The sequence below is a fragment of the Lampetra planeri genome, chromosome 20 (genome assembly GCF_965212315.1).
Source record: "Lampetra planeri chromosome 20, kcLamPlan1.2.h2, whole genome shotgun sequence".
NCBI classification, from domain to species: Eukaryota; Metazoa; Chordata; class Hyperoartia; order Petromyzontiformes; family Petromyzontidae; genus Lampetra; species Lampetra planeri.
Genome location: NC_136126.1, coordinates 4,877,358 through 4,901,780, shown reverse-complemented (window position 1 = coordinate 4,901,780; position 24,423 = coordinate 4,877,358). Strand labels below are relative to the sequence as shown.

At 43.9% G+C, this 24,423-nt stretch overlaps 1 protein-coding gene across 4 annotated transcripts in view; it reads right to left on the bottom strand.

Moving 5' to 3' along the window:
* The window catches only part of LOC144724318 (uncharacterized), a 30,400-nt gene extending 11,330 nt beyond the window's left edge, over nt 1-19,070 (bottom strand). For 3 of the 4 annotated variants that reach the window (XM_078603330.1, XM_078603331.1, XM_078603332.1), the window contains exons 1-16: nt 18,858-19,070; nt 14,850-15,474; nt 12,743-14,409; nt 11,576-11,650; nt 10,253-10,403; nt 9,673-9,779; nt 7,987-8,046; nt 7,219-7,346; nt 5,898-6,063; nt 5,143-5,375; nt 4,509-4,772; nt 4,267-4,393; nt 4,029-4,154; nt 3,300-3,442; nt 2,364-2,590; nt 1,533-1,662 (exon numbers count right to left, since the gene is read on the bottom strand). In XM_078603330.1, the coding sequence (XP_078459456.1) occupies nt 1,533-1,662; nt 2,364-2,590; nt 3,300-3,442; nt 4,029-4,154; nt 4,267-4,393; nt 4,509-4,772; nt 5,143-5,375; nt 5,898-6,063; nt 7,219-7,346; nt 7,987-8,046; nt 9,673-9,779; nt 10,253-10,403; nt 11,576-11,650; nt 12,743-14,409; nt 14,850-15,375 (4,130 nt within the window). In that variant the 5' untranslated portion in view covers nt 15,376-15,474; nt 18,858-19,070. The remainder of the gene's footprint in view (nt 1-1,532; nt 1,663-2,363; nt 2,591-3,299; nt 3,443-4,028; nt 4,155-4,266; nt 4,394-4,508; nt 4,773-5,142; nt 5,376-5,897; nt 6,064-7,218; nt 7,347-7,986; nt 8,047-9,672; nt 9,780-10,252; nt 10,404-11,575; nt 11,651-12,742; nt 14,410-14,849; nt 15,475-18,857) is intronic. The other variant, XM_078603333.1, reaches the window with a different exon arrangement.
* Nucleotides 19,071-24,423: the final 5,353 nt, after the last annotated feature.

Genomic DNA, 24,423 nt, shown 5'->3' with positions numbered 1-24,423 from the left:
CGAGGCTCCACAAAGGCAGAAGCCACTGGATCACTGGATAAAGCCCGCAGCCAATGAGCAGTGCCTTGGCTCGGGGCACAATTGGGTCCGGATTAAGGCCTGTCAGCCACACCGTCAACTGCCGTGCGCTGGTGTCAGATTAACCCTCCCATGTCTCCTCATGTCATTGTCCCAACATCATTTTAGCGTTCTAGATTTGAAGCTTTGGTGACTGCAAGGATTCATACTCTTAGTTCTTTCGGTAAAATCACATAGGGGAAAAATATAAATAAATAAATAATAACCTTCTTTTAAATAATAATTGAAATAAAATAATAAATCACGACGTTTCGGAGGCAACACAAGTCTCCATCATCAGGTGGGACCGTCACAGCTGAATTTACTGTATTAAGTGAGGGGAAAAAACCTAAGAGTATAATTTTAGCGACGTAACTACGGGTATTTTTAATTATTTGTGTCATAAGCAAACATTTAAAATGAACACATGCACTCAGGAACTTTTAATCAAGGACAAGGCAAGACATGGAAATTATACCCAGACCAAAGTACTGTACGTTACTTGTTTTTCAGACTCAACAGACAAATTCTAAAGAGGTTTTAATGTTACTAATAAATGCACTTGGCATCAAATTGTACACGCAAAGCAAAATAATCCTGAAGAATAGGAACAAAGTGCTGACTGTAATAATCATTTTCATGGGTCATCACACCTCATATACGATGCCCATGAGCTGAATAAATAAAATAACACAGTCCTCTCAACAGAACTGACAAAGAGCCACATTTATATCTTACATATTTTTTTTATATCTGCTCCATAAATATTCATACGAGGCAGAAAGCCCAAGAAATTTGTAATCAATACTGTTTACTCAGTTCCCTGAAAGAATCTTGAATTTCGATTTAAAGCTTTCGTGACTGTAGGGATTCATCTTCTTGGTTCTTTCGGTAAAGTCACGTAGAAGGGAAGTAACACAATAATAAAAATAAAACATAATAAAATAATTCTCACGACGTTTCGGCCACAACGCCGAAACGTCGTGAGAATGATTTTATTAAGAATCTTGAATGCTGCATGATTTAGCATTTCAGCGGTGTATTATATGCCAGATTGAAAATAAAAGAAACACTCTTGTGATCATGGAATCGCACATTACTCGACAGTGCTCACAATAACCACACTGCAAACAGAAGTTGGGTATTGATCACAGACTGTCAATATATTGCAACAGACAAATGGACGCGTAACTACAGTGTAGAAGTGATTTGGTGACGCTTCATTGGCAGTGGTGCACAAGCACACGAAACAAAAACACGAATTCGACAATAATACCGGCTTAAAATATGTGCATATATAAAATCTGCGACGTTTTAGGCAATGATCCTTCTCCAGGAAATGGCCCTGCTGTGAAGAAGGACCATCACCCGAAATGTGACCAAATATTTCTACTTTGTTCTTTGAAGGCAGTGTTATTGAGTTTTTTTCAATTCACAAATAAGTCAGGCGTGACAAGTGTGTTTGGCCTACTCACCTCCACGCCGCGTTCCCCCTGGGATGTTCTCCGTCAAGGTCGCCCAATTCTGCTCTCTTCAGTGGACGACAGGGAAATCCATCCAGACTGCAGACGTCTTCACGCTCCAAATCGTCCAATCTATCTCTACCTAAAGAATCAGTCAAGTGAGGCGTTATTTTAGAAAGGTCCCTCCGCGACAAACGCTGCAATATTAAAGTGCATTACAGATAGATTTTTTTTTTGTCAGTCAAATGCTGGATCGGGATCTCCCCACGCCCGTGTGGGTAAGCGAGGGTTATTTGACCACATTTCACCATGGTGGTCAATGCGGGTTGGCTAAGGCACTAAGCATAGTCGTGGAAGCATTGAAGCAATATACAACAGATTTTGCTGTACTGCCCTCTACTGCTCACCACATAGTGCCCAAAGCTGTTTGTGCATGGTGCTGTTACCCATCCAAACCCTATTCAGACTCAGCACTGTTTAACTTCAAGATTATAAGCATGAGTGTTCACGTCTGGCATGTGCATTACGAAGAGTAGTGAGCACAGACATGTGTTTGTGGCAGTGTGCTATGAACCTGGCAACCTGAGTTAGATTATCGGCCACAACTAACATCAGTGGCAATTATCTGTATCAGTCCTGGGCTTGGTCGACTCAGCCTGAAATGAGTACCCGGAACGTTATCTCAAATATTAGCACTGGGGAGACAAAGCTTGCCAGGCACGGTACTGGCCACTCCATCCCCTTATGTGCCTTGCCAACAATAATAGGTGCTCGCTCACAGGACGCGCTCCAATATTCTGCGATCGTTTTCTTTGCGGGTGCATGTACCCTGCGGGTCCTCACCCTGGCGGCCTCGCGAGTCCCAGTCGCTCGCCGCGCTCGCGTTCCACCGGCTTGAGGACGCGCCGGGTCTGCGCGCCACGCGCGGTCCGTGCGCTCCCACCGCCTCGCTGGCCTCTGCGTCGGGCCAGACCCCGCGTTGCCGCGCAGGCTCCGCCAACACTGGTGCAACAGCTGGGGCGTCGCTCTCGCACTCCTCCTCGGGCAGAGACGGGTGGGAGCTGCTGCTCCTGGGGCGAATTAACAAAGCGGATGCTCATGTTCTTGGTTCTTTCGGTAAAGTCACGTAGAATGGAAATAATAAAAATACAACATAATAAAATAATTATTTTTATTATTTTATTATTTCCATTCTACGTGACTTTACCGAAAGAACCTAGAAGATGAATCCCTGCAGTCACAAAAGCTTTAAATCGGATGCTCGTGCTGTTACCCAAGGCGCAGAACTCTCTGCGGCAGTGACGAGGGCATGTGACAATTCGTCCCCCATTGCAGTGCGATCGTTACGGCTCAAGTCACGATTCACTTCGACTTTAAATAATCTTAGGACAACAAATTAAAATTATCATTGGCATTGTGCTATCTTACAGCACGAGGCTATCATGAAGGCACTCTATTTCACACACGATTATAGTATTAAGTAGTTTTATTGGAGGACGATGTTGCTTTGTGGCTTTACCTAATTCATTTGTGATTACTATTCTAACGTGGCAAATTCGGAATATGATGTCACAGGATTTTTAAAGCGTATTGTGAAGCAAATGGTACACATTTTGGGTTAATATGCCTGCACGATTAAGCAGGGTGGATGCTACAGCAGTTCATACCAAACCTTTGCAATAAGCAAACACACAACTGCTCGGCTTGTTTCACCGACCATCCAGTGAGCAGGAAGCTCCTGCCCACTGGTGGCAGAAACTGCGATAGCAGCTCTGTTACCTTGCAGTGAGACGCAGACTCTCAGCCAGACTCGAGGCCCTGCCAGTTATCCTCCCGTTCTCTGAGCCAACGAAACCGCTGTCTGTCTCGGGAGAAATCACGCGCTCCTGCAAAAGTGTTGAGCAAACAGGCTCAAACCACAGCTGCACATACAACACAGTGCACATTTATACACGGTACAATTTAAATTTATATAGCATCTAAATGTGAGCGAAACGCTATTCAGTAAGTAAGCGTATATATTTCGGAGAGAAACATTTATAGGCCATTGAAAAGGTCTTTATCCTGGACTTGAACAGGAGCAGGCAGTCAACAACATGGATTACATAGCGGAAGGGATTTCCTGCCTCCATAATTTCATACTTTGGGAGCAGCAGAGGAGAACAGCTGTCACATGGCTATCACGCGTAGGTGCAGGGTTAGCATTCACTGCACACATACAGCACTGTGACCTCAGAGATTCAATCTCAAAGGCAAGCCTCGACTCGCCAAGAGAAGTAATGCTTGTGTGCGCACATCTAAACTAGTCTCATGTAGAGGTGACATTCAATTATGAAGGTGCTGTTGGCACATTAGTTTCTTGTACATTTTACAGAGCACTAATTGTTCAATAATGATGTCTCTGAGGGTTTCTTCATCTGGCACAATTTGATGATGCAATTATATCTTTTTTAAACTACTGGGGAAACATATTTCAGAGATGACTTAAGTAAAAAAAGGAAAATGCACCTCTTTGATGGAATGTCTGTGTCGCTGAAAATTATCGAAGCTCCCTTGCAAAGAGATTCCACTGCTGGCAAGACTGATATGGCTTACGTGCCGGGATATTTCTCCAGCTTCTGTAGTCTTTTGATTCTGAGAACAATCACACACACTCGGTCAGTGGAAATAGTGGAGTAAGCCATCCAATGACATCAAGACAATCTCTCCAGGAAAACATCAAACAGTAAGGTGGAAAAATTCTCACCGGATGCTCTTTAGACTGCATGCCTCTTTGGTGTCTGTGCTCAGCAAACAGAGAAGGTGGCTCCACAGAATTAAACATCACGTTGAGAGGAAGAGGAGGCTGCTGACTTGGCTGGAGAGGCGAGTGCCTTTTTAGACGCAAAACAAATAAGCAAAGTTACATTACATCTCAGGGTAGCGTCACATCCTACATCACCAACTTAAAACACACAAATAACGCGACCTTGACAAGACATGACGTACGGTTGAGGTGTCGGCGCCCTCCTTCCCGGGCCTCCAAACAACTCATCCTCCTCCCGTCCATCCATGTCTCGACTCCGACACGTATTGCTTTTGGAATCTTCCTTCGCATTGGCCGTGGACCTCTGTGATCGGTCGTCCGTTTTGCTTTGAGCCCAGACGTCGGGGAGCTGCGCCCGTTCACGGCGCTGCCTTCCCACTGGTGCTGCAACGCTGCGATGTTGGCGCGGCCCTGCCCTGCCCGTTGCTTGGGAGCCGCGATGGTAACTGCCCACCGCGGGAGACATCATCGCGCACATGCACAACAAACAGCCCTTGCTTACCACGCGCCGTAAACCCTGTATAAATCTCACAGAGCGTGGAGGTTAATGATAAGCGTTTGTTTGCACGTTGCTAGGTTGGCCTTGTAACCACATTCTATATACAGAGCACTCAATCTTTCACAGGTACAAAGAAATGCTAAGCAAATCTTTACATCCTATACTGCTTGTTTACTTTTGCATACATTTTCTCAACAATTGCAGTTTCAAACATTTAATCAGGAAATCATTCATTACACGTCTACTGCAAAGTAGTCAACGCAGCGGCTTTGGTGTAATCAAATGGCGAGGTGAGAAAAGAGTCAAGGTCTGCGAACCTCTGTGAGCTCAGCCCTGACGAGTCTCCACCGTGGGCCGATCCCCGATCCTCCTCCACCGTATCTCCTCCTTCTTTATCACTCTCCCCGGGCTCCGTGTGGGTCTCACTTCTGCTGCTCTCTTGATCTCCCATTCTCTCCTCCATGCTCTCGCTCCCCACCTCATCGTCGGTCTCGCTCCCTTCCACGAGGTCCAAGGTGATGTGTTGGTGGATAACCACGGACAATGGACTCTGTAATGGTCACAGTGCCGGTGGCAACTCAACGGGTAAAATAAACACGATTTCTCACACAGCTATGCAGTGCAGCAAAAGGCATTGTTGTTCTGTACTTATATGCGCACATGTCTGTACTCTCTGCTTTCAAAATGCCACACTAACCAGCGTGCTGAAGTATGGTAAAACAAACACTATGACCCACATAGCATGGAAAGGTCCTCCATCCAGCAAACGATTGAGAAAGAATTGTAGGCTTACATCTGCAACATTCATCTCGGAAACATTGCTTAAGTTTTTAAAATCATCAACAATTTTTTTTACGTCAGTAAACAATGCATTCACATCAAGCCGCATGAAAACGTCTCAAATGCAACCCATACTGTTTTAAATGACATCACGCAGAATTACACTTTAATCAAGCAGATTATTTACCAGCAAATCCACGACACAGTCAAAGCAGTTGGATAAAATAAGAGTTGGAGTGAAGTGTCACGCGATCATCTCACGGTATCATTCTGCCATGAGGCGCAGCGCTACCTCAGAGTGGCTGCTGGGGACACGCTGTGTCTTTACAGCGGTGGCCGACAGTGACGTGGAGGCCGGCGCTGTGTCTGGAGACGACGGTCTGCATTGACTCGCGTCCATCCGCTCCTTCATCTCCTCCAGGCTCATCCCCAGCTGAAAAATCGCACCTTCCACCTCGCTGCCGGATAAGAAAGCGACGTGTTACACGCCAGCACGCGTAACCTCAGAGTGAACCCTCAACAGCAGGTGTTCATTGACCTCTACGTGATCAGCATTCTTGATAACAAATACACACAGTGGGCATTCTTCAACAATACATTTGCAATAAACGCAAGTGACCAATGATAGATGGGACTATCACGGGGAGAGTGTAAAGACTGGCATTGCAGAACTCTTGCTGAGTTTATGTGCATACCGCTTGGGTTTAGGGTGAGCTACAATGTAACTCAATCTGCAATGTTGCAGTTGTTTCTCCCACCCCCCTCCCCAAACTAATTCTTGGGCCCACTTAACAGTAACGCAACAACATCTCGCCACGGTGGCACCGATGTTAACTACCTCGCCTGATATACGGGAGGTTACGGGTTTGATCCCGACCCTGACACCTGTGAATTTAGAGTTTGCCTGTTCCCTCTGTGATCGCGTGGATTTTTCTCTGGGTCCTCCGGTTTTTCCCACCACATTTAGAGTCAGCATGCGTTTAGAGTATTTGGCTGCTATACATTTACACGTGATAAGCCACTTGATTGGACTACCATTTGTGGTCAGGTCGCTTCTGGAAAAGAAGTATATAGCTCAGTGGGCCTTACTTGGTAAATACATTTTTTTTTCCTAATTGTGTACTGCAATGCCTTGCTTGGTGAAAAAGCTTCCCCTGCCTCCCATTCCAACCAAACGGCATGTACACACTTCCACACATGAGTGACCACTCTCACAGGGCTACACTGACTTGGGCAATTATGGGTAATGCTCCGACATTAAAACACTGTCCATTACTAGAAAATAATCTCACCGCTTACAGTTTTTAACATCGTTGAGATAATTCCCTTAGCTGTGTGCAGCTAAATTATACAGCAGTGTCATATTACAATTTTAAAACACTCATAATCGATGCAGGTAAACCTTGCATAGCAAAGGCACTTACTTCAACTGTTCTCAAATAATTGTCATTTCTTTTTTTTTATTTGACAGAACAACCTGTCACGAGTGATTTTGCATAATTTCTTTGTTTGGTAGCCTTCCGTACAGCGACTGAAATTACCAATTAAAGAACATCTATCAAACAACGAGCGCACACATGCACGAATTTCAAACGAAATCACGCGGTCCTTACCGGTGTGGATCAAAGTGTCCGGCCGTTCCACAGCGATTAGTCTGTAATTGCAGGGCTCGGTGCTCCTCCTTCCGAGCCATGTACTGCCGCTCTAGGCCATCCTGGTCCCTCCTCAGCTGTTCAAAGGCCTGGTGAATGAACCCAGAGGACTTATGTGTGTATGTATGCATGCTGGACTTCTTTCGCACCGTACGCAGCCAACCGTGCTAGTCGAGGGTGTGGGGAAAGGACAACCATAATCAACGTTTTTGGGTTTAGATCGCGTTATTTATAAAAGTGTCATAACCCTCCACCACCCGACACGGCCAATCAGTAAAAAAGTGTCACGTTGACAAAAGACAAATAGTTCACTGCTTTAGCCCACCGGTGTGTTGAAGCGTGAAACCACAACATTTCCAATTTTTGTGGTTTCACGCTTCAACACACCGGTGGGCTATAGCAGTGAACTATGTCTTTTGTTAACATGACACTTTTTTACTGATTGGCCGTGTCGGGTGGTGGAGGGTTACGACACATTTATAAATAACGCGATCTAAACCCAAAAACGTTGATTCTGAATAATATTGGTCGCGAAAGCCTACGTGTTAAAAGGACAACAAACTAAACACAAAAACCAGTTCTAAAGAAATTAGTTTTTAATCACCGGGCTGCCATCATATTCATTTGTACATTTGTTCGTAAATACACACGCTGCAGCGCACTCATGTGCATGTATGCACGAGAGCTGGTGCTCTATGAAGGTTGAGAGCTGGCTCTTTTGGTGCTTACCTCCTGCTGATAATCCAATGACAGTTTTCCAGAGTTTAAAAGTTCCCGAAATTCATTGACCTACAAAAGTGCACAACAACAATGCCTGAACAATTAATCAAAAAAATATATAATTATACATAAAGTAGAAACACAGTAAAATAGCTGTAATATTCGAGCAGGTTATATAACAATGATTCATATTTAAATGTCATAGTTAATTAATCAGAATCATGTATTTGTTCTTTACCCTCACCATCTACCATCTGCAATTTAAATGCCTGCAGAGCACATCCCTGCAGCGGAATGGTCCTCATCCAATTTGGACTTGCTCTGTACAAATCAATACTCTTTCCCTGGAGTGAAGACCCTTGCCATTAGCTTATCTTATCCGATGACAAGCCTTCACATTCCTAACCATTGGTTTCCCTTGTACACAGTGCAGGCCCCATCCTAAGTTGTGAGCTAACAAAGCCTTCATATATGTGTAACACGCTTCCCTGATGATGATACGGCTAAGTTACGAGGGTATATCAGTTTAAAGCTTTCGTGACTGCAGGGATTCATATTCTTGGTTCTTTCGGTAAAGTCACGTAGAAGGAAAATAATAAAAATAAAACATAATAAAATAAAATTATCACGACGTTTCGGCCACAACGCAAGCAGACGGCTGCTTGCGTTGTGGCCGAAACGTCATGATAATTTTATTTTATGTTTTATTTTTATTATTTCCCTTCTACGTGACTTTACTAAAAGAACCAAGAATAAGGGTATATCAGTTTAAAACCAGTGCCGTGTTCACCCGGGATTAAATGAGAGGTTTAGGTGGACTGAGATGATGGGCTCAGGTTGGTAACGGATGACTGCACGAACACACCTTTTTAATGAAATCTGGGTATTCACTTCATGAGAAACATTCCATCTCTGAGAAGTAACAATTGTAGTTTAACATTCAATGACCCCATTCTTTGCAGGTCATATAAAACTTGAGGCCCAAATGTGAATAACAGAGCCTATTTAAGTGACTTCAGAAGCAGTTTGGTGATGCTAACTTCCAAGACCGTTACTGATGCATCATTGTGCACATATGACTTCAAGATTACTAAATGGAAAGTTCTACATCTCACAAGACAGCAAAGGTACAAGTAGAATACAACTTAAATAAATAGATAAAAATAGTTTAGTGTTGACAAGAGAAGTACAACATATGAGTTGTACAACACTCACCACTGGGACTAGACACTGTTGACATGCAGATAAATGCAATTTCAATTCTAAGCAAGACCACTTGTCTCAACAGCAGCCATTGCCGGAAGGTGTCAAACAAGCTCTGTAGAACTATGAGCGGCATTATAAATGGATGCTAACAAGCATGCACATATCAGAGGTCGCAACCGGGTACCCGATACCCGTACCCTACCCGATACCCGGCTACCCGTACCCGGCCGGGTACGGGTACGGGTACCCGTTTGCGACCCTGGTGCGCCGGGTACAGGTACGGGTAGGCCGTGAGTCACTGGTGAGTAACTGTTTGTCACTCATTTCAGGTAGGGTACGGGTAGGGAACGGGTACCCGTACCCAACCGGGTACGGGTACCCGTTTGCGACCCTGGTGCGGCCGGGTACGGGTACGGGTAAGGAAACAAAACCCGTTTGCGACCTCTGGCACATATCTACCGACTGTGGAAGCCGTCAAGTTAAACCCACCTTGTCCCTGAAACATAATGCTTGGCTGGCCAGCTCCCGTGTCAGGCACATCCCTGGGGTTGCCTCCTCTTCATGCATGGAACACCTTGCGCCACCTGAGTCATCATCTGAAATTCAATCATTCTCCATTAATGGCACTGCGATTTCCTTGATTGTGTGTTTTCATTACACTTAAGAGCTAGGACCTATTTTTTTTTTATAAATTTCGAAACACATTAGCTTCCTCTAGTCAAAATTAGCGTTCAATTAAAGGAAAGCAATAACAGCTGCTTAACCCAATATTCCCCCAAGGCCATTTTCAGGTGATCAAAAATACCCACGATTGGTGAACTGTGAATCTTGAAAAATGTAATCCATCAAATTGGCCTGGTGGGTTACCATCTCAAGCAGATTTTACAAAGCATCACTTTAGTTTTAAACATTTTGTTGGCATCAGTGTCCTGACAGCACTGCAGTTCTTAATGGCTGCTATGTTACCTACGCTTTCTGTAGACTGCCGTGAATATGGACGAATGGCTGAAATGTCCTTTCACATTTTATTCAAGTGTGATACAGCCTGCGTTTGCGCCATACACTGCACCTGGATGCTCTTGACTTCCTGCACCTGGCTGAATGAGCCACGCCTGTTGTGGTTTTGGGATGGTGAGGGTTACAGGCCGGCTTGGGGTGTTCAAGGTTCCCACATGAATGGCATTGCTGGCAGGTTTTGGTGCATCGACAAACAGTGACACCTACACACATGCCACGGACATGATACGCTTCAAACGAGCTGGCCGACCAAAGCATCAATCGACGAAAAACACCAAATGTCACAGACAGGTAACACACATCCAATGCACTAATCCTGTGGCTCCCGAGCCGCATGCGGCTCAAGGAGCACTTCGTAACATTACTTATTAAGGACAACCACCGTCTCGAATTCACATGCACCGCGGCTCTGAAAATGTTTAGTTTTTTACCGAATTCGAAAAAAACGTCTCGTCCTGTCATTTTGGTTGCCGACCCCTGCACGAATATAAGACACCGATCACTCCACCGAGCTACATTTGCACTGCTACTCAAGCCTAATGCACACATGCCGTCCAACATTTCCATTCCAAGAAAGGTTGAACTTTAAAGACAATTGGCTATCGTGTAATTGTTGCTGCTCCAGTGACGGTAATGATGTGGAGGGGCCTTCACCCAGCACGGAATATGTCAAGACTGATCATGCTGGCGATGCATTTCACGAGCAGGATCCAAAGTGTATTTTTAAAAGGCCAACATTAATCTGAATCTAGGCAATGCTCTCTGTTTGAAACCCCCATGTCATTGTTAATTAATTTTCTATAAACAAATCAAAATATATTAAAAACAGTGTCAACCAAAAAGCCCCTTTCTCAGTGCGGCCGTCATACTTAAGCAAACAAGTTCTCATGCTGGGCGAGCCCGCGCTTGCCCCAACCACGAGTTTCTTTTGAAGGAACCCGTGGGGTCTTGTGTCAGGCTCTGAAGAAACTGCGCAACTGCACCTGGAGAGTGCAACGCTAAGAGCGTTGAGCAACAAAGACCAGTGGTTATTGAATGAAGATCACGTGGCACTGCTGACATACGGCGAGATGTTAACTACCTCGCCAGGTATGCAGGTCACGGGTTCGATCCCAACCCTGCTGCATGAAAATATTTGGAGTTTGTATGTTCTCCCAGTGGTCATGTGGATTTTTCTCCGGGTCCTCCGCTTTTTCCCTTCGCATTTAGAATCAACATAAGTTTAGAGTATTTGACTGCTATACATTTCCACGTGATAAGCCACTTCGATGAGGTATAATGTGTGACCAGGACGCTTCTGAAAAAGAGCTATATAGCTAAGTGGGGCCTTACCTGGCAAAATAAAATTTAAATGTTCAATAGTTTAAAAATTCACCTTGGCACCGAGCCGGAGGTGGTCGATAGTATTCTCGGCCTCGGCGTACTTCGTCAGTAGCTTATCATAGTCCTCCTGGTGGTGTGGGGTACACACATGTCATGGGGGAGGTGGTGGGGGTCACTCGGGACAATGGGAGTCTCAATTACACTCAAAGGTTTTTACAACAGTTCAAAATTACCATCCCTCCCATTTCTCAATTACAGCAATGTTGGTAAAAAAAGCAACAGCTTAATCTAACAGGAGCAATTGCTGCAGGAACATAATATTAAAATAAACAGAAATGTGTAAGAAAAAAATACAACCCGCGTGTAACATTTGGGAGTAAAAAGGATAGAATGTGAACAAATTCATAAGATGATAATATATTTATGAAATTAACTCACTCAATGTGCATGAAGTCTATGATGCAGGGAAAAACTAAACATGCAATTGTATTTTTTTCTTGCTGTAGTTTTCACACCTGATGATGATTGCTTGTGTTGCAATCGAAACGTCGTGATAATTAAATGTTTTATTTTCATTATTTTATTATTTCCCTTCTACGTGACTTTACTGAAAGAACCAAGAATATGCAATTGTATTATTGAATATAAGTTTGACCGTTCTGTACTAAACGCATACAAAAATGTGATCAAACGTTAGTACTTTTAAACAAGAGTTTTGGATGATTCTCAAAATATTTAGTAAACTAATTTGAGTGAATTTTTTAAAATTAAAAGCATTACTCGAAGTCTAAAGAAGCGGTCTAATATTTCAGGCTATATTTACCAAAGCCTTTGACTAAATCACCCAAAATAAGCACAATCTCAGCAGATCTCAAAATCTAAGCAGGTTTGCGACTGGATGAGTGACCGCCATGCACAAACAAGTTGTTCACCGGGCGTGCGGGGCTAAGTGGTGGGCAATGGAGGGCAGGACAGAAAAAATACATTATTGTACTGTACTTATATTCTCCCACGTCTATGCTCTCCACCTTCATCAAGCTGCACTCACCGGGCCGGGTGAAGCACGGTCAAATAAATCCTATGGGCTGCATGAAGCAGCAAAGCCCTAATTCAGCAATTAATTTACAAAAAAAACTGTACGTGTGCATGTAACACAATTAGGTAGACTCCTCGTTAAAAATCTCGTAGACAATAATCCACAAACCAGTGGAACGCTCACCTGCAGCTGCCGCACCATATCTGCGCTTGTTTTAGAGTTTGGGCTTCTGTTGTCGCTGTGCATTGTGGGGGTCCCTTCCTGAGGTTCGGGGGTAACGCAGCGCGTCTTGCACGACACCAATGGAAGCTCTGTGCTGTTGAGGACCTCCCGTACGGTTGCAACCAAGGGCTTGTGCGATACAGACCTGGCCAACTTGACACTGGCCTTTGTGGAAGACGGTGATCGATCTACTTTGGTCTTTGCCTTCTTCTGCGACCTAATTTTTGGCTCAACCATCGACAAGTTTGGCAGCGGGTAATTAACTTGTCCTCTCCTCTGTTTCTGGTTATCATCCAGCAATATTGACCTATCAGATGGTGCATTAGCTGCACAATTGTCTGATTTTAATACTGATAGCGTTTGCTTCTTAATACAAGATATCTGACTGTAAGGTTCTGCGGAATTACACACGCCCATGCCGTTTACATTTGTACCCATCTCAACACTTTCACGGTCAATAATTAAAGAGGTCTGTGCACCTTCGTCAGCGCTGGGGAGCCATTGGGCATGTTCAGGTATAATTTGCATGCTGCCCTCTTTATGGCTCCTATGGAATTCATCTTTGATTAAAAAATCTGCTTGTTTAGCTGCTGCGGCAGCATCGACGCTCTCTGTGAAGGAAATTTCGGGCATAGTTTCTGCTTCAATGTAATGTCTGGAACTGAGTTCATCCTCAGCAAATGGGTGACTGACTTGTTCAATGGCAGCCTTTGAATTTTGGGCTGTGGGCTCAATTACATCATTACATATTTCCAACTTAACTTCTTGCTCTCTGTGTAACATATCACAAGGCTGCTGTTGAAAGGTAGACTGTGCATGTTGCGCTTGTGCCGTAATAAGTACATGTTCATGGGCTTTGTATTGCATTTCCTGGTCTGAGCGAATAGTGTTTTGTGGTTCATTGGCTGAACCAACACAGATAATTTCATCTTCTGCATTGCAAGTATTGCCACGTGCCTCTGAAGAGTGTTCAATTGTGTCGACTGCATCTGATAAATACTTTCCATCGTGTGCTTCTGTGAGAAACACTTCAGCTCGTATTTGTGAGAAATAAAAATTATTGCTGGGTCCAACAACGTCATCATTTGAACGTAACAAGTGCTCCTCCTCGATCACCAAAGCATGCCGTGCTCCCGCCTCATCGGCAAGTGAATAACGCAGCCCTGCATTGATATCGCGTGACAGCGATTGAAAGTCGAGTCCCTCACAGTCCCCTGTATCATTTTCAAGTGCCAGGTTCATTAGGCAAGTGGACTGTTCCCTTCCACTTAGAGACAACGCTCCTTTCTCATGCAGCTCGGAAGAATGAGTGCAGGACAGCCCTGTACCCGACGTATTACTCGCACTGTTGGGATTCAAATCCGAACCCTCGTCCAGGTCTCCGTCGTATGGCAGGTCCGATTCCTCCTCGCTCGTCCTTCCGCCTTCTTCAATCTCATCGTCATAATCATCCGCAGACTCCATTCCCAATTGTTCATGAGGTGAAGCCCTGTGTTGTCCACTTCCCACTTCTCTGGCAGGGCCGCTTGTGATTGCCATGATGCCTTGCTCTGGGGATAGCCTCCACATCCTCCTGGGCGAAATATCTTTGGCGAGCTCTGGTGAGTTTTCACTTTGGAAGGTATCATCTGGGATGTGAAATATATTAAGCGTAATTAAACAATTAAAAAATATGTATGCAGCTCCAAACATAAAGTGTTAAGCCTACATATTCCTCGACTACTGAGTTACAGGACAGGTACACACGATATGATTCAATAAAATGCTTAGTTTTATACACTCTGACACTTATATTTGAATTAAGAAAATGTTCTCCAAACCATTTTGTCATTGTAGAAAATCAATTACATATGACGACACAATAATTGCCAGTATAATTACATACTTCAATGCATGTTTATACCAGATTTAAGCCAGTGGATAAACAAAAAGTGGATTAAACTAACTGGTATATCATTTTCCTCATGCAAATATCAGCTGTGCGTGCTGCAATCCCAAACGCCTACATGAGTAGAGATATATACGGCAGTGAAATGCACTTATATAACAGCGTGAGATGCACACTCACCGTTGCTGATGTTGAGGGTGGCGTCTTCCGCAAGAGACACAGAAATAGCCACTGGATCAGAGTCCAGCAGCTCGCTGATGCGGTAGCTAGCATCTTCATCGGCCACTTCTAAACTTTGCTGCTTTTCCGACGACCCCGGCAATGCATCCGAATCCAATAGTTCGCTGACGTGAAAGCTGAGGTCGTCGTGTGCTTCATCGGCCGCCGTCCCTTCTGCCGACAGAGCTGCAGCATCCTGAGAGTCGGTAGTAGGATAGCTCGTCTCCTCTATGTCTAGGACATCCAAGGGAGCATGCGAAACGTCACCTAAGCCAGGCTTGCGAGGAGGACGCACCTTATCCACAGTCTCTGCGATGTGGCTACGTGGAACGGTCCCACAAGCTTCGACACGGTATCGGCTTCCTTCCACCATAATAACACCATCCTCGTCCATGTCTTCCAGAGGCTTGTGAGTTTCATTGTAGGTTTTTTCGCTAGCGTCCAGGTCTTTTCCGTCATTTTCCCCATCGTCGCGGTCCATTTTCATGAAAGGATACAATCCATCGCTCTGCGGGTCAATTGTAACTATGCTACGTCCATTGTTTGTTTAACAGAAATGTAGCCTTCACGTGGTTTTTAGATGAACCTTGCAAACAAAAATGAAAATATTGCACGAGCGTTCACAGATAAGAATTTAAAATGATCATCAAAGCATCAAATACATATTAAATGCTGGCTAAAAAAAAGCAGGAACAGGATTTCTAAAGTTAATTTGCCTGAGTGGCCTGTGTGGTGTGCGTGCTTTATGACTCATACAGGATACTCTGCATTCAGTTTTGAGCACTGTCTGGCTTACACAAAAGACCTTTCTAATCCCATGTGCCGTAAATGGATTTAACCCCCTAGGGTCTAAGATAATGTGGGTCCCTCTTGTAAATACACGTATGGCTCAATGTCTACAATATTCTACACACAGGAACCTCTTTAGAAGAATACTTTATTCAGCCCCATGGTGCGTTTGGGGTTACAGAGGTTGTTTTCTTTATGCCAGCATACTGTTAAACTGCATCACCAAGCATCGACAATGAGGGCTTACATAATTAATATACTTGCAATGTGGGACCATGGCATCAAGCAACCAGTAAAAACACGATTTAATAATGTATTAATAAATGCAAGCCCCTTCCTGGCAGTCTTTTGCATCAGATGCTTTTCTGTTAAAGGATCCTGGCAAACAATGGTCATGTAATATGAATGCAAAGTGTAACTCGATCTTAAGCCAATTACCAAAGAAAACTGGATGCTTTCCAGATAAGTCTAAGCTGTAATAGGCCCATTTTGGACCAGTATCGCTTCAATTATCCCATAAATTAAAAATGATTTTTCAAAGTCAGAAGAAATACTTACTAAAATTGCTTGAGATCTAGCAGTATTAGTCCATTAAACAATTGTTTTGAGGAAGTAATTCAAGAAAAAACTACCTCCTTGACAGGTTATAAATTGCACATTTTGAGAACTCATTTCAATCTGATTTTACATTGATGGTTTCATCAAATAGTTTTCAAACGACTTAAAGCTTTCGTGACTGCAGGAATTCATATTCTTTGGGTCTTTTGTGACTTTACCAAAAGACCTGAAGAATACGTTTTCAAGCGTTTGATTTTCTTTCACGTGAATATGGATAATCACAATTCCTGTGCATTTCCAAAAAATCCAGATAACTAAAGAAATTACAAAATATAATTCGAGATCTAACATTACTACGTCGCAAAATTAATATATAGCATTAGAAGCCAAGTAGCTTTAATCTGCACTGTTGTATGTAAATGCACGAGGAAAATGTGGACATATTGAGCCAGAAAGATTCATTCAGCGTGACCTCTAAAGAGAGTCCAGAGAACAGATGGGGATTATTCAGATGCTGTGTTCATAAAAGCTCAGAAAATCTAGGCCACCCTGAGCATCTGCTCCCACAGACCTCATTTGCAATGGCATAGGTGGTCATTGTAAATTGGCATGTTGGTTGTATGGCTTGTCCAACATGTTTAACAGCATTTTGGAGAGGCAGAATAATCATTAATAAGTCAAGTGTAATGTGATTACCACATAACAGCAGCATTTTAAATGTGATTGTTGTTGTTGGCATGAAAGGCCAAAGGGTGGGTTAGTCTCGCATATTGTTTCTCTGATTTCATTTCATATTCTGCGTACAAAGAACTCCCCTTCTTTGTAAAAGAGCCGTTTAACTCAATTGGCTTTCACCTGGTTACAAATAAAGCTCATGTACAGATGACCAAGTAAAGAAATAATATAATAATAACAACAACAATAACAAAAGAGTCTTCAACGCTTTTCCAAAAGATTTATTCCGGAAAAAGTTTAAGGCGTCCACTCAGTCAACTTAGCCTTTTCCAGTTACTCTAGTGAGGATCAATGACAGATCAACTCTGTATGTGAGTTCAAACTCCATCCGGAGTTCATTCTGCCAATCATCGCCATTTTTTACAGGGTTGGTAAATAGGTACCAGGGTGGCGAGCTGCACTACTAGGTGGCAATTGCCTTAGATTACAGTCACGGGTCGGCCATAAAAAAACCCCATAAGATTCCAATGACTTAGTGCAGAAAAATCACTAGTTGTTGAGTTTAATAATAAGACCGATATCCATAACAGTTGTGTAGAAGTATCTCCAATTGCTAATGATCACCAGAAATGGGCATTGACCAGTATTCATACATTTTGGAAGAATAATTAGATATTTTAATTTATTTTGAAATACATGCTTTATTGTAAGATGTACAAAAGCAGCCCACGTTCACAATAAACGAGTCAACGCCGTAATGTATTATCAACAAATAGATATAAGTGGCAGAAAGAGTCCAACTCTTGAATGAAAAACTATCTCATGTCACCGTCTCTTGTGGTGTGCTCTTCATATTAAACGCCAAGTAATACATACGATGCCGTGTTTTACAGAAAAGCATATGCCGCTTTACAACAGTAATTATTTCAAATACACAACTGCACGGCCGTGTATCGTGTTAAACTAAACACGTTTACATCGCATTTACCACTCACACGTCATGTATGACAGTTGTCAATCACTTAACGATGCACATTAAACCGTAACATGCACACACATTACACGTGGATAAACTCGGCACGGATACTGCAGTTAAGGTGTCAACGTGATATTAGCAGAGCATGTTTTTTTGTTTGCATGTTCACCCCAAGTACGTGTGGTTAGTGCAGACAGGATTCCTTGAATAAGAATTCTATTTGGTGTTTTAACATCTTGACATCTGTATTTTTGCCAGAAAGGGTACAACCTATTGTTATACCATACTTGATGATGATTGCTTGTGTTGCAGTCGAAACGTCGTGAGAATTGTTAGTTTTATATTTATATTTTATTATTTCCCTTCTACGTGACTTTACCGAAAGAACCAAGAAGATGAATCGCTGCAGTCACGAAAGCTTTAAATCAAAATTGGCCCGGTGCAGTTTGCAGTGCGCTAACGGCTGCGCCACCGCTCCAACCCAGCAATACAAACATTGCGGTGCTAACAATAACAACTTGGGTGAGAAGGGGGCAATAAAGAACCATCGTAGTTTTAGATAAGCAACTCAATAAACACGTGGAGTTAGGTGAACGCCGGGGGGGGGGAGGGTGTCACCGCACGTTGTACTGTCATTCTATGCCACTCTGCGAGGTAACATGTCCCATGTCGTGTGGTTTTTCTATTTCCACTACAGTGGTTTACTATGCGCTAAACCACTGTCATTAATAAACAACAATTCACCGTGACAGTGAACATTGTGAGACCCACTCTCTAAGACTGCAGCGTGCCGTGCGCGAAGACTTCCAACGCATTTGAATGCCGGTGCTGTTCAAGTCGCTGCAGCCCTGCGGCAGATTGCCTGACCGTGACTTCACGAGTTTAAATGTGTTGCCTTCTTTACAAAAGCTAGTTTCCGAGTTGTTTTAACAAAAAAAAATCTAAAATGCAGCCGCGCCGCGTCAACTTACCCGGCACCGCGTGTGCATCATCGCGCGCCGCCTCTGATTGTCCTCAAAACAGCCGTAAAAAGTTGTCGAAGGCAATAAAACGACGGTAAAGTGACACGGGCGTGTACAACTAACGGTGGGCAGTGGTGACGGCAACAACCACAACAACAACAACCACCACAACCACCACCACCACCGCGTGGAATGCAGCGGCGAGGCTGCCCCAGCAGCCACCGCCACAGCCGCCGCTCTACGCCCCGCCCCCCCCAGTCCGCATGAGCAAACGGACCAATAGCGTGCGAGTTTGGCCTACCGCGTGATCGGCGCGAGCCAATAGCAGAGCGGTAGTGGGGGGGTGTGGCTCTGTCGTCGTGGAGACGCGGGCGCGTGCGCGCTGGGAAATTGCAACGCGGATGCGCGCGCGCCCCCCCCCTCTCCCTTCTTCCGCATGAGGGGGGCGGGGGGCGGGCGTTGCCGTGGCAACGCAACGCTCGGGCCGCGCTGATTGGTCGAGGCGTCGTGCGTCGACGGCTTCTTATTGGTTCAGCTGGAGACTCGCCGAGGATATTTAAACGACAAACAAAAAAACCCGTTGGGGGGTGTGCAAACCACGTGGTTGCACGCTGTGCCACGTGCGCGCGGTGCCGCGTGCTCGTGACACGTGCCACACCACGTGGTTTGCACGCGGTGCCACGTGCTCGTGATCAGTGTGCACGGACTGTTGGGTGCAACGGTGTTACCCGCATTCCCAGCGGTGTTTGTTTACTGGGTGGTTGGGCACGTGGTTTTTTTTATGATTGTGTGATGCTCCAAGTGCACCTGGCCTGGCACCGGCGCCGTGGTGACGTCACCGTCACTCAGTGGTTAATGCTTACTTATTTTCCGATGTCTGACGAGATCTGAAATTTTCGAGGTGATCTGGTCATAGTTATTTAGCACATTTATGCCTAAGAATGTAAAAAGTGCCTTACAACACAATTGCCAAGGAATACAAGCCAGAAAGGGCAAAACTGGAAAAATAAGGAAAGTAGAAACGAACAATGACTCCGGGACATCGCAGGAAAGGGAAGCGATGCCGAACCCGAGCACACACTCACGAAGGCGGGAAAGGTCACTGACGTACACATTGATGAAATACACGGACAATCCTCTTCCGCAGTCAGGCTAAAAAGCAATCAGTCCAGCCCACCATATCCACCCAACAAGCCGCATCAACCACACTAGTGGTTGTGTGAGACGGCCGCATATGGTTGGTAACAAGGCGCGGGGTGTGTGTGGTAGGGATGGCCAAACTCTGGCTCTGGATTCCTGGAGCCAGAGCAGAGTTTTACAATGTTCTATATTCTACTGGGCTCGATTCAACAACAAACCTTTGTGTTTCGATTTAAAGCTTTCGTGACTGCAGGGATTCATCTTCTGGGTTATTTCGGTAAAGTCACGTAGAAGGGAAATAATAAAATAATAATAATAAAACAATAAAAAATACAGCGTCTGAATGACGCTGTCTTTCCGACAGACATGTTCTTCACCTGAGGACGGCTGCTTGCGTTGTGGCCGAAACGTCGTGAGAATTGTATTTTATTTTATTATGTTTTATATTTATTATTTTATTATTTCCCTTCTACGTGACTTTACCGAAATAACCAAGAAGATAAACCTTTGTGTGTTGTTAAATCTAACCGGAGCAGAGCTGGGGTCACTGGAGCGATTTGGAGCCTGGGGTCGGAGATGAAGTTCCAGAGCAGCTCCACTGTTACAAAAAAGCCTGACTTCAGTTTAAGTACAGAAGTAGATTTTTGTAACCCTCAGAAGTACCGTACTGGGTGCCGTGGTGGCAAGATGTTAACTCACTCTCCTGGTATGCAGGAGGTCATGGGTTCAATCCCGACCCTGATGCCTGTTTATTTAGAGTTTGCATGTTTTCCCTGTGGTCGTGTAGATTTTTCTCCGGGTCCACCAGTTTTTCCCTCCACATTTAGAATCATGCATTTAGAGTATTTGGCTGTCATGAATTTCAACATGATAAGCCACTTTGTTAAGCTATAAATTGTGGCCAGGATGCTTCTGAAAAAGAGCTATACAGCTCAGTGGGCCTTATCTGGTAAATATAAAATAGTTTCGTTTCAATGCACAAAGCATTCAAATTTCCCAAAATAACGTCTAAATGATTTGACTGCATTACATTTAAGCAAGGAATTCCAGGACTTTATTGTATGTCATCATAGTTGGTAGGATGAAGGATGGGTCAGTCCCACACCATGACCGACGCACTGAAACCCTTTTTGACGTGTGAATTCAAATATATTGACAACAGTGTTACCACACAATTCCGTGCGTGTATCATGAGCATAAACATGAATTAATATTGATCGTCATCCTCAAGTAAATTGTGTAGATGACAATTATGATAATCCATGTCAGCAATGCAAATATGCAATGTGCAGAGCCGTACATTAAATATTGAATGAGGAATTTATGACCGTAACAATGTCAAAAATAACCCACAGTCGCCCAGTACGGTACTCGGAAATAATCAGCAGAACAAATACTGCCCAGAGGGAGAAAGAGAAAAAAACATTGGCAGTCGTTGAAGAGTGGAGAAATTACCTAAGCGCACCACGGCATTCACATTTAATTTTCAGGGAATGCCAAAAATAACCCAGGCAGCCACCCTAATCAGTCGTTTTTTTGTGTGTGCGGCGGTTATTGTAATGCATAAGGCATGAGTACAGCAGTAGTTCTGCTTGTCTAATAGCATTTCGTCACATAATTATGGTTAATTGAAAGTCCGGTGATGCATTATCATCGCTCAGATATTTATATTATCCGGGTTCTCATCATAGTATGTGGCGCATTATATATTTCAATATTTTAGAATTACTTTGAGATATGTTGAATTGTCATTCCTGTAATGTAAAAGTCATCCTGATGTGAAAAAAAACATGAATATCAGTGTTGCACGATGGATCGATGGGTTTTCATGCACCGGATTTCAAAGATATAAATAAATGAGCGACCAAAAATTGAAACGATGAAATCAAATTACACATTCGAGATACACCACGACATATTTCTTTATTTCTCGCTTTGCTCTTCGTGACATTTTATTTTATTTAAAACAATAAACGAATAATTATCTACGGAAGGAAGGAAAAAAAATCTCCACCAGCCACATTTACAATCAACATCGGTCAGGGTTTAAAACAAAATTAAATATCCAAAAGAATGTCACCTCTTCCTCGCCACCACTCATTGAAGTGGTGCTTGATGACTTACAGGGGGGGCTGCGTGCTGACGATGAGAAGCGAGCTGGAGGAGGACACGACGACGGACAGGCAGGGAGGGAGGGAGAACTGACAGGCAGCGCAGGAGGCTGATTAGGATTCACGCCACGCTTGCGGCAATTTCCTCCCCTCCTATCCACCCACCCACCCACCAACCCAGCCACCCCTCCAAACCCAAAGTCACCGGCATCTTCGGCAGGAGACGAGAGAGAGAGCGAGCGAGCGAGAGAAGGAGGAAGGAAGGGGGACCTGGAGGACAACGAAAGCATTATTTTACTGCACGTGCCAGCTGTTTCAGTATCAACCCACACCTACCGAACGACATCCACAGCAGCAGCAGGGATGCAAGGTAGGAAGCGAGTGTGTCTGTCTGCTGCCACGTCCCCGGTGTGGGCGGATTGCACCAAAAGCGCACGAATATGCGTCTCGCTGTGATGTCGGGGTATGACGATTATAAAATCACCACCGGAGCAGTCGTGATCACGCTAACGAGGAAATGTTCACTTGAGAGGAGAGGTGATTATTTGTCACGTTTGTGTGTTTTGCGTTGCATCACACAGTGCGGTCCGTGCACGGACGTGGCTTCAATCATTGAATAAGTCGAGGAAATGCACCCCCTGATGTGTCACAGCAAACGTATAACCAAGAGCTGTTGTGAATTGCTGCCTTGGGTTGTGTAGTACGCGGTTTCCGACTGCATGATATTACAGTATCTAGTGTCGTGGCACAGGGTAATTGATGATGATGATGGCATCAGCAGCAATGACTTCCGTTATTGCAGAGGATATAGACGTAGAGAGAACGTCTCGGGTGCTAACGTGATCCTTTCCCCAATAATAGTTGTGCAACGGTGCGTTTGCTGAATGCGTTGTGCGCGTTCGTTGCTCTGGTCACATTTTGCCTTGAGAAAATTACACCTTTCCAGAAATCTTTCATGATACCAAAGGGACCCGTATTCCATCAGCGCCCCCGTGTGGTAAAATTAACAAACAACCCCCCCTCTTGTTGCCTTAAAAATAGAATAAAAACGCACATTCGGCGACAGACTTGTTGGTGAAAATTAATTAACCTGCTTTTTGAGTGGTGCACCAAAAGGCGTGACTCACAATATTATTGTTGCATAGAAAGGTATGTTTTAAATTCTCGTTGAGCACACGAATCCTGGCGCACAAAGACAGCTCTTATTTGTCTGACAGTTCTAAAAGTGCTACTGCCTGTGAATGCTTCGTTGTGTTACAGTATTAAAAAAACTGCTCATGATGTTTGTATGTTGATAAATAATGATCCTGTGACCTAATGTACAAGGGGAGCCAACGTGTGCCAACATCATAGCGAGGATCAAAACTGTTCATTTTATGAAATGGAGTATCTTCAATGCATCACTTTTCTCTGCATGTTTATCCAACATTTTTTTTTACTTTCTGACGTTTAATGACTTTGCTAAATGTTACGTTAAATGTCGTGTTTTGTGTCTCCTGTATCGGAAAATACGTCTACCCTGTTGCACGCGCTGCTCTGGATTGCTTTGTGATCCAGATCAACCTAGAAAAATATTTACTTTTAAGTTTCGGTTTTTTGTTTGTTAATTATAGTTGCTTAGGACAAACCTAAAGGCCCCAAAAATCTACGTGGCCAGCAACAAACAGCACTTTTAAAGTTCTAATCGATAAGGGTGAACGCGCGTATTGAATTGATCAAGGCTATAACATTTCGATTTAAAGCTTTCGTGACTGCAGGGATTCATCTTCTTGGTTCTTTCGGTAAAGTCACGTAGAAGGGAAGTAATAAAATAATAAAAACAAAACATAATATAATTCTCACGACGTTTCGGCTACAACGCAAGCAGCCGTTCTCAGGTGAGGACGTCCTCAGGTGAGGACGGCTGCTTGCGTTGTAGCCGAAACGTCGTGAGAATTATATTATGTTTTGTTTTTATTATTTTATTACTTCCCTTCTACGTGACTTTACCGAAAGAACCAAGAAGAAGGCTATAACAACTTGGGGGGGGGGGGGGGGAAGAGAGGTTCTGAAGGAATTTCAAAGTGTTCACTAATATCTCACCTGGATTGCATCAAGATTTTGTATTGATTCAGTTCTCTCTGGCAAAAGACATTTACTTCAGCACGTTATCATCTCTTTAAAAATAAACGAATACAAAGGCAGTAACGTGTACTTCAACGTGGTCAAATTCCAGTCGTGTTTTTTTTCCTCTCCAGTATAATTCAACATTCTGCTTAGTTTTCGGTGTAAGATTCTTGATGAAGAAATTCCTGCATTTCGTGACTTTTTTCCAAAAGGAGATT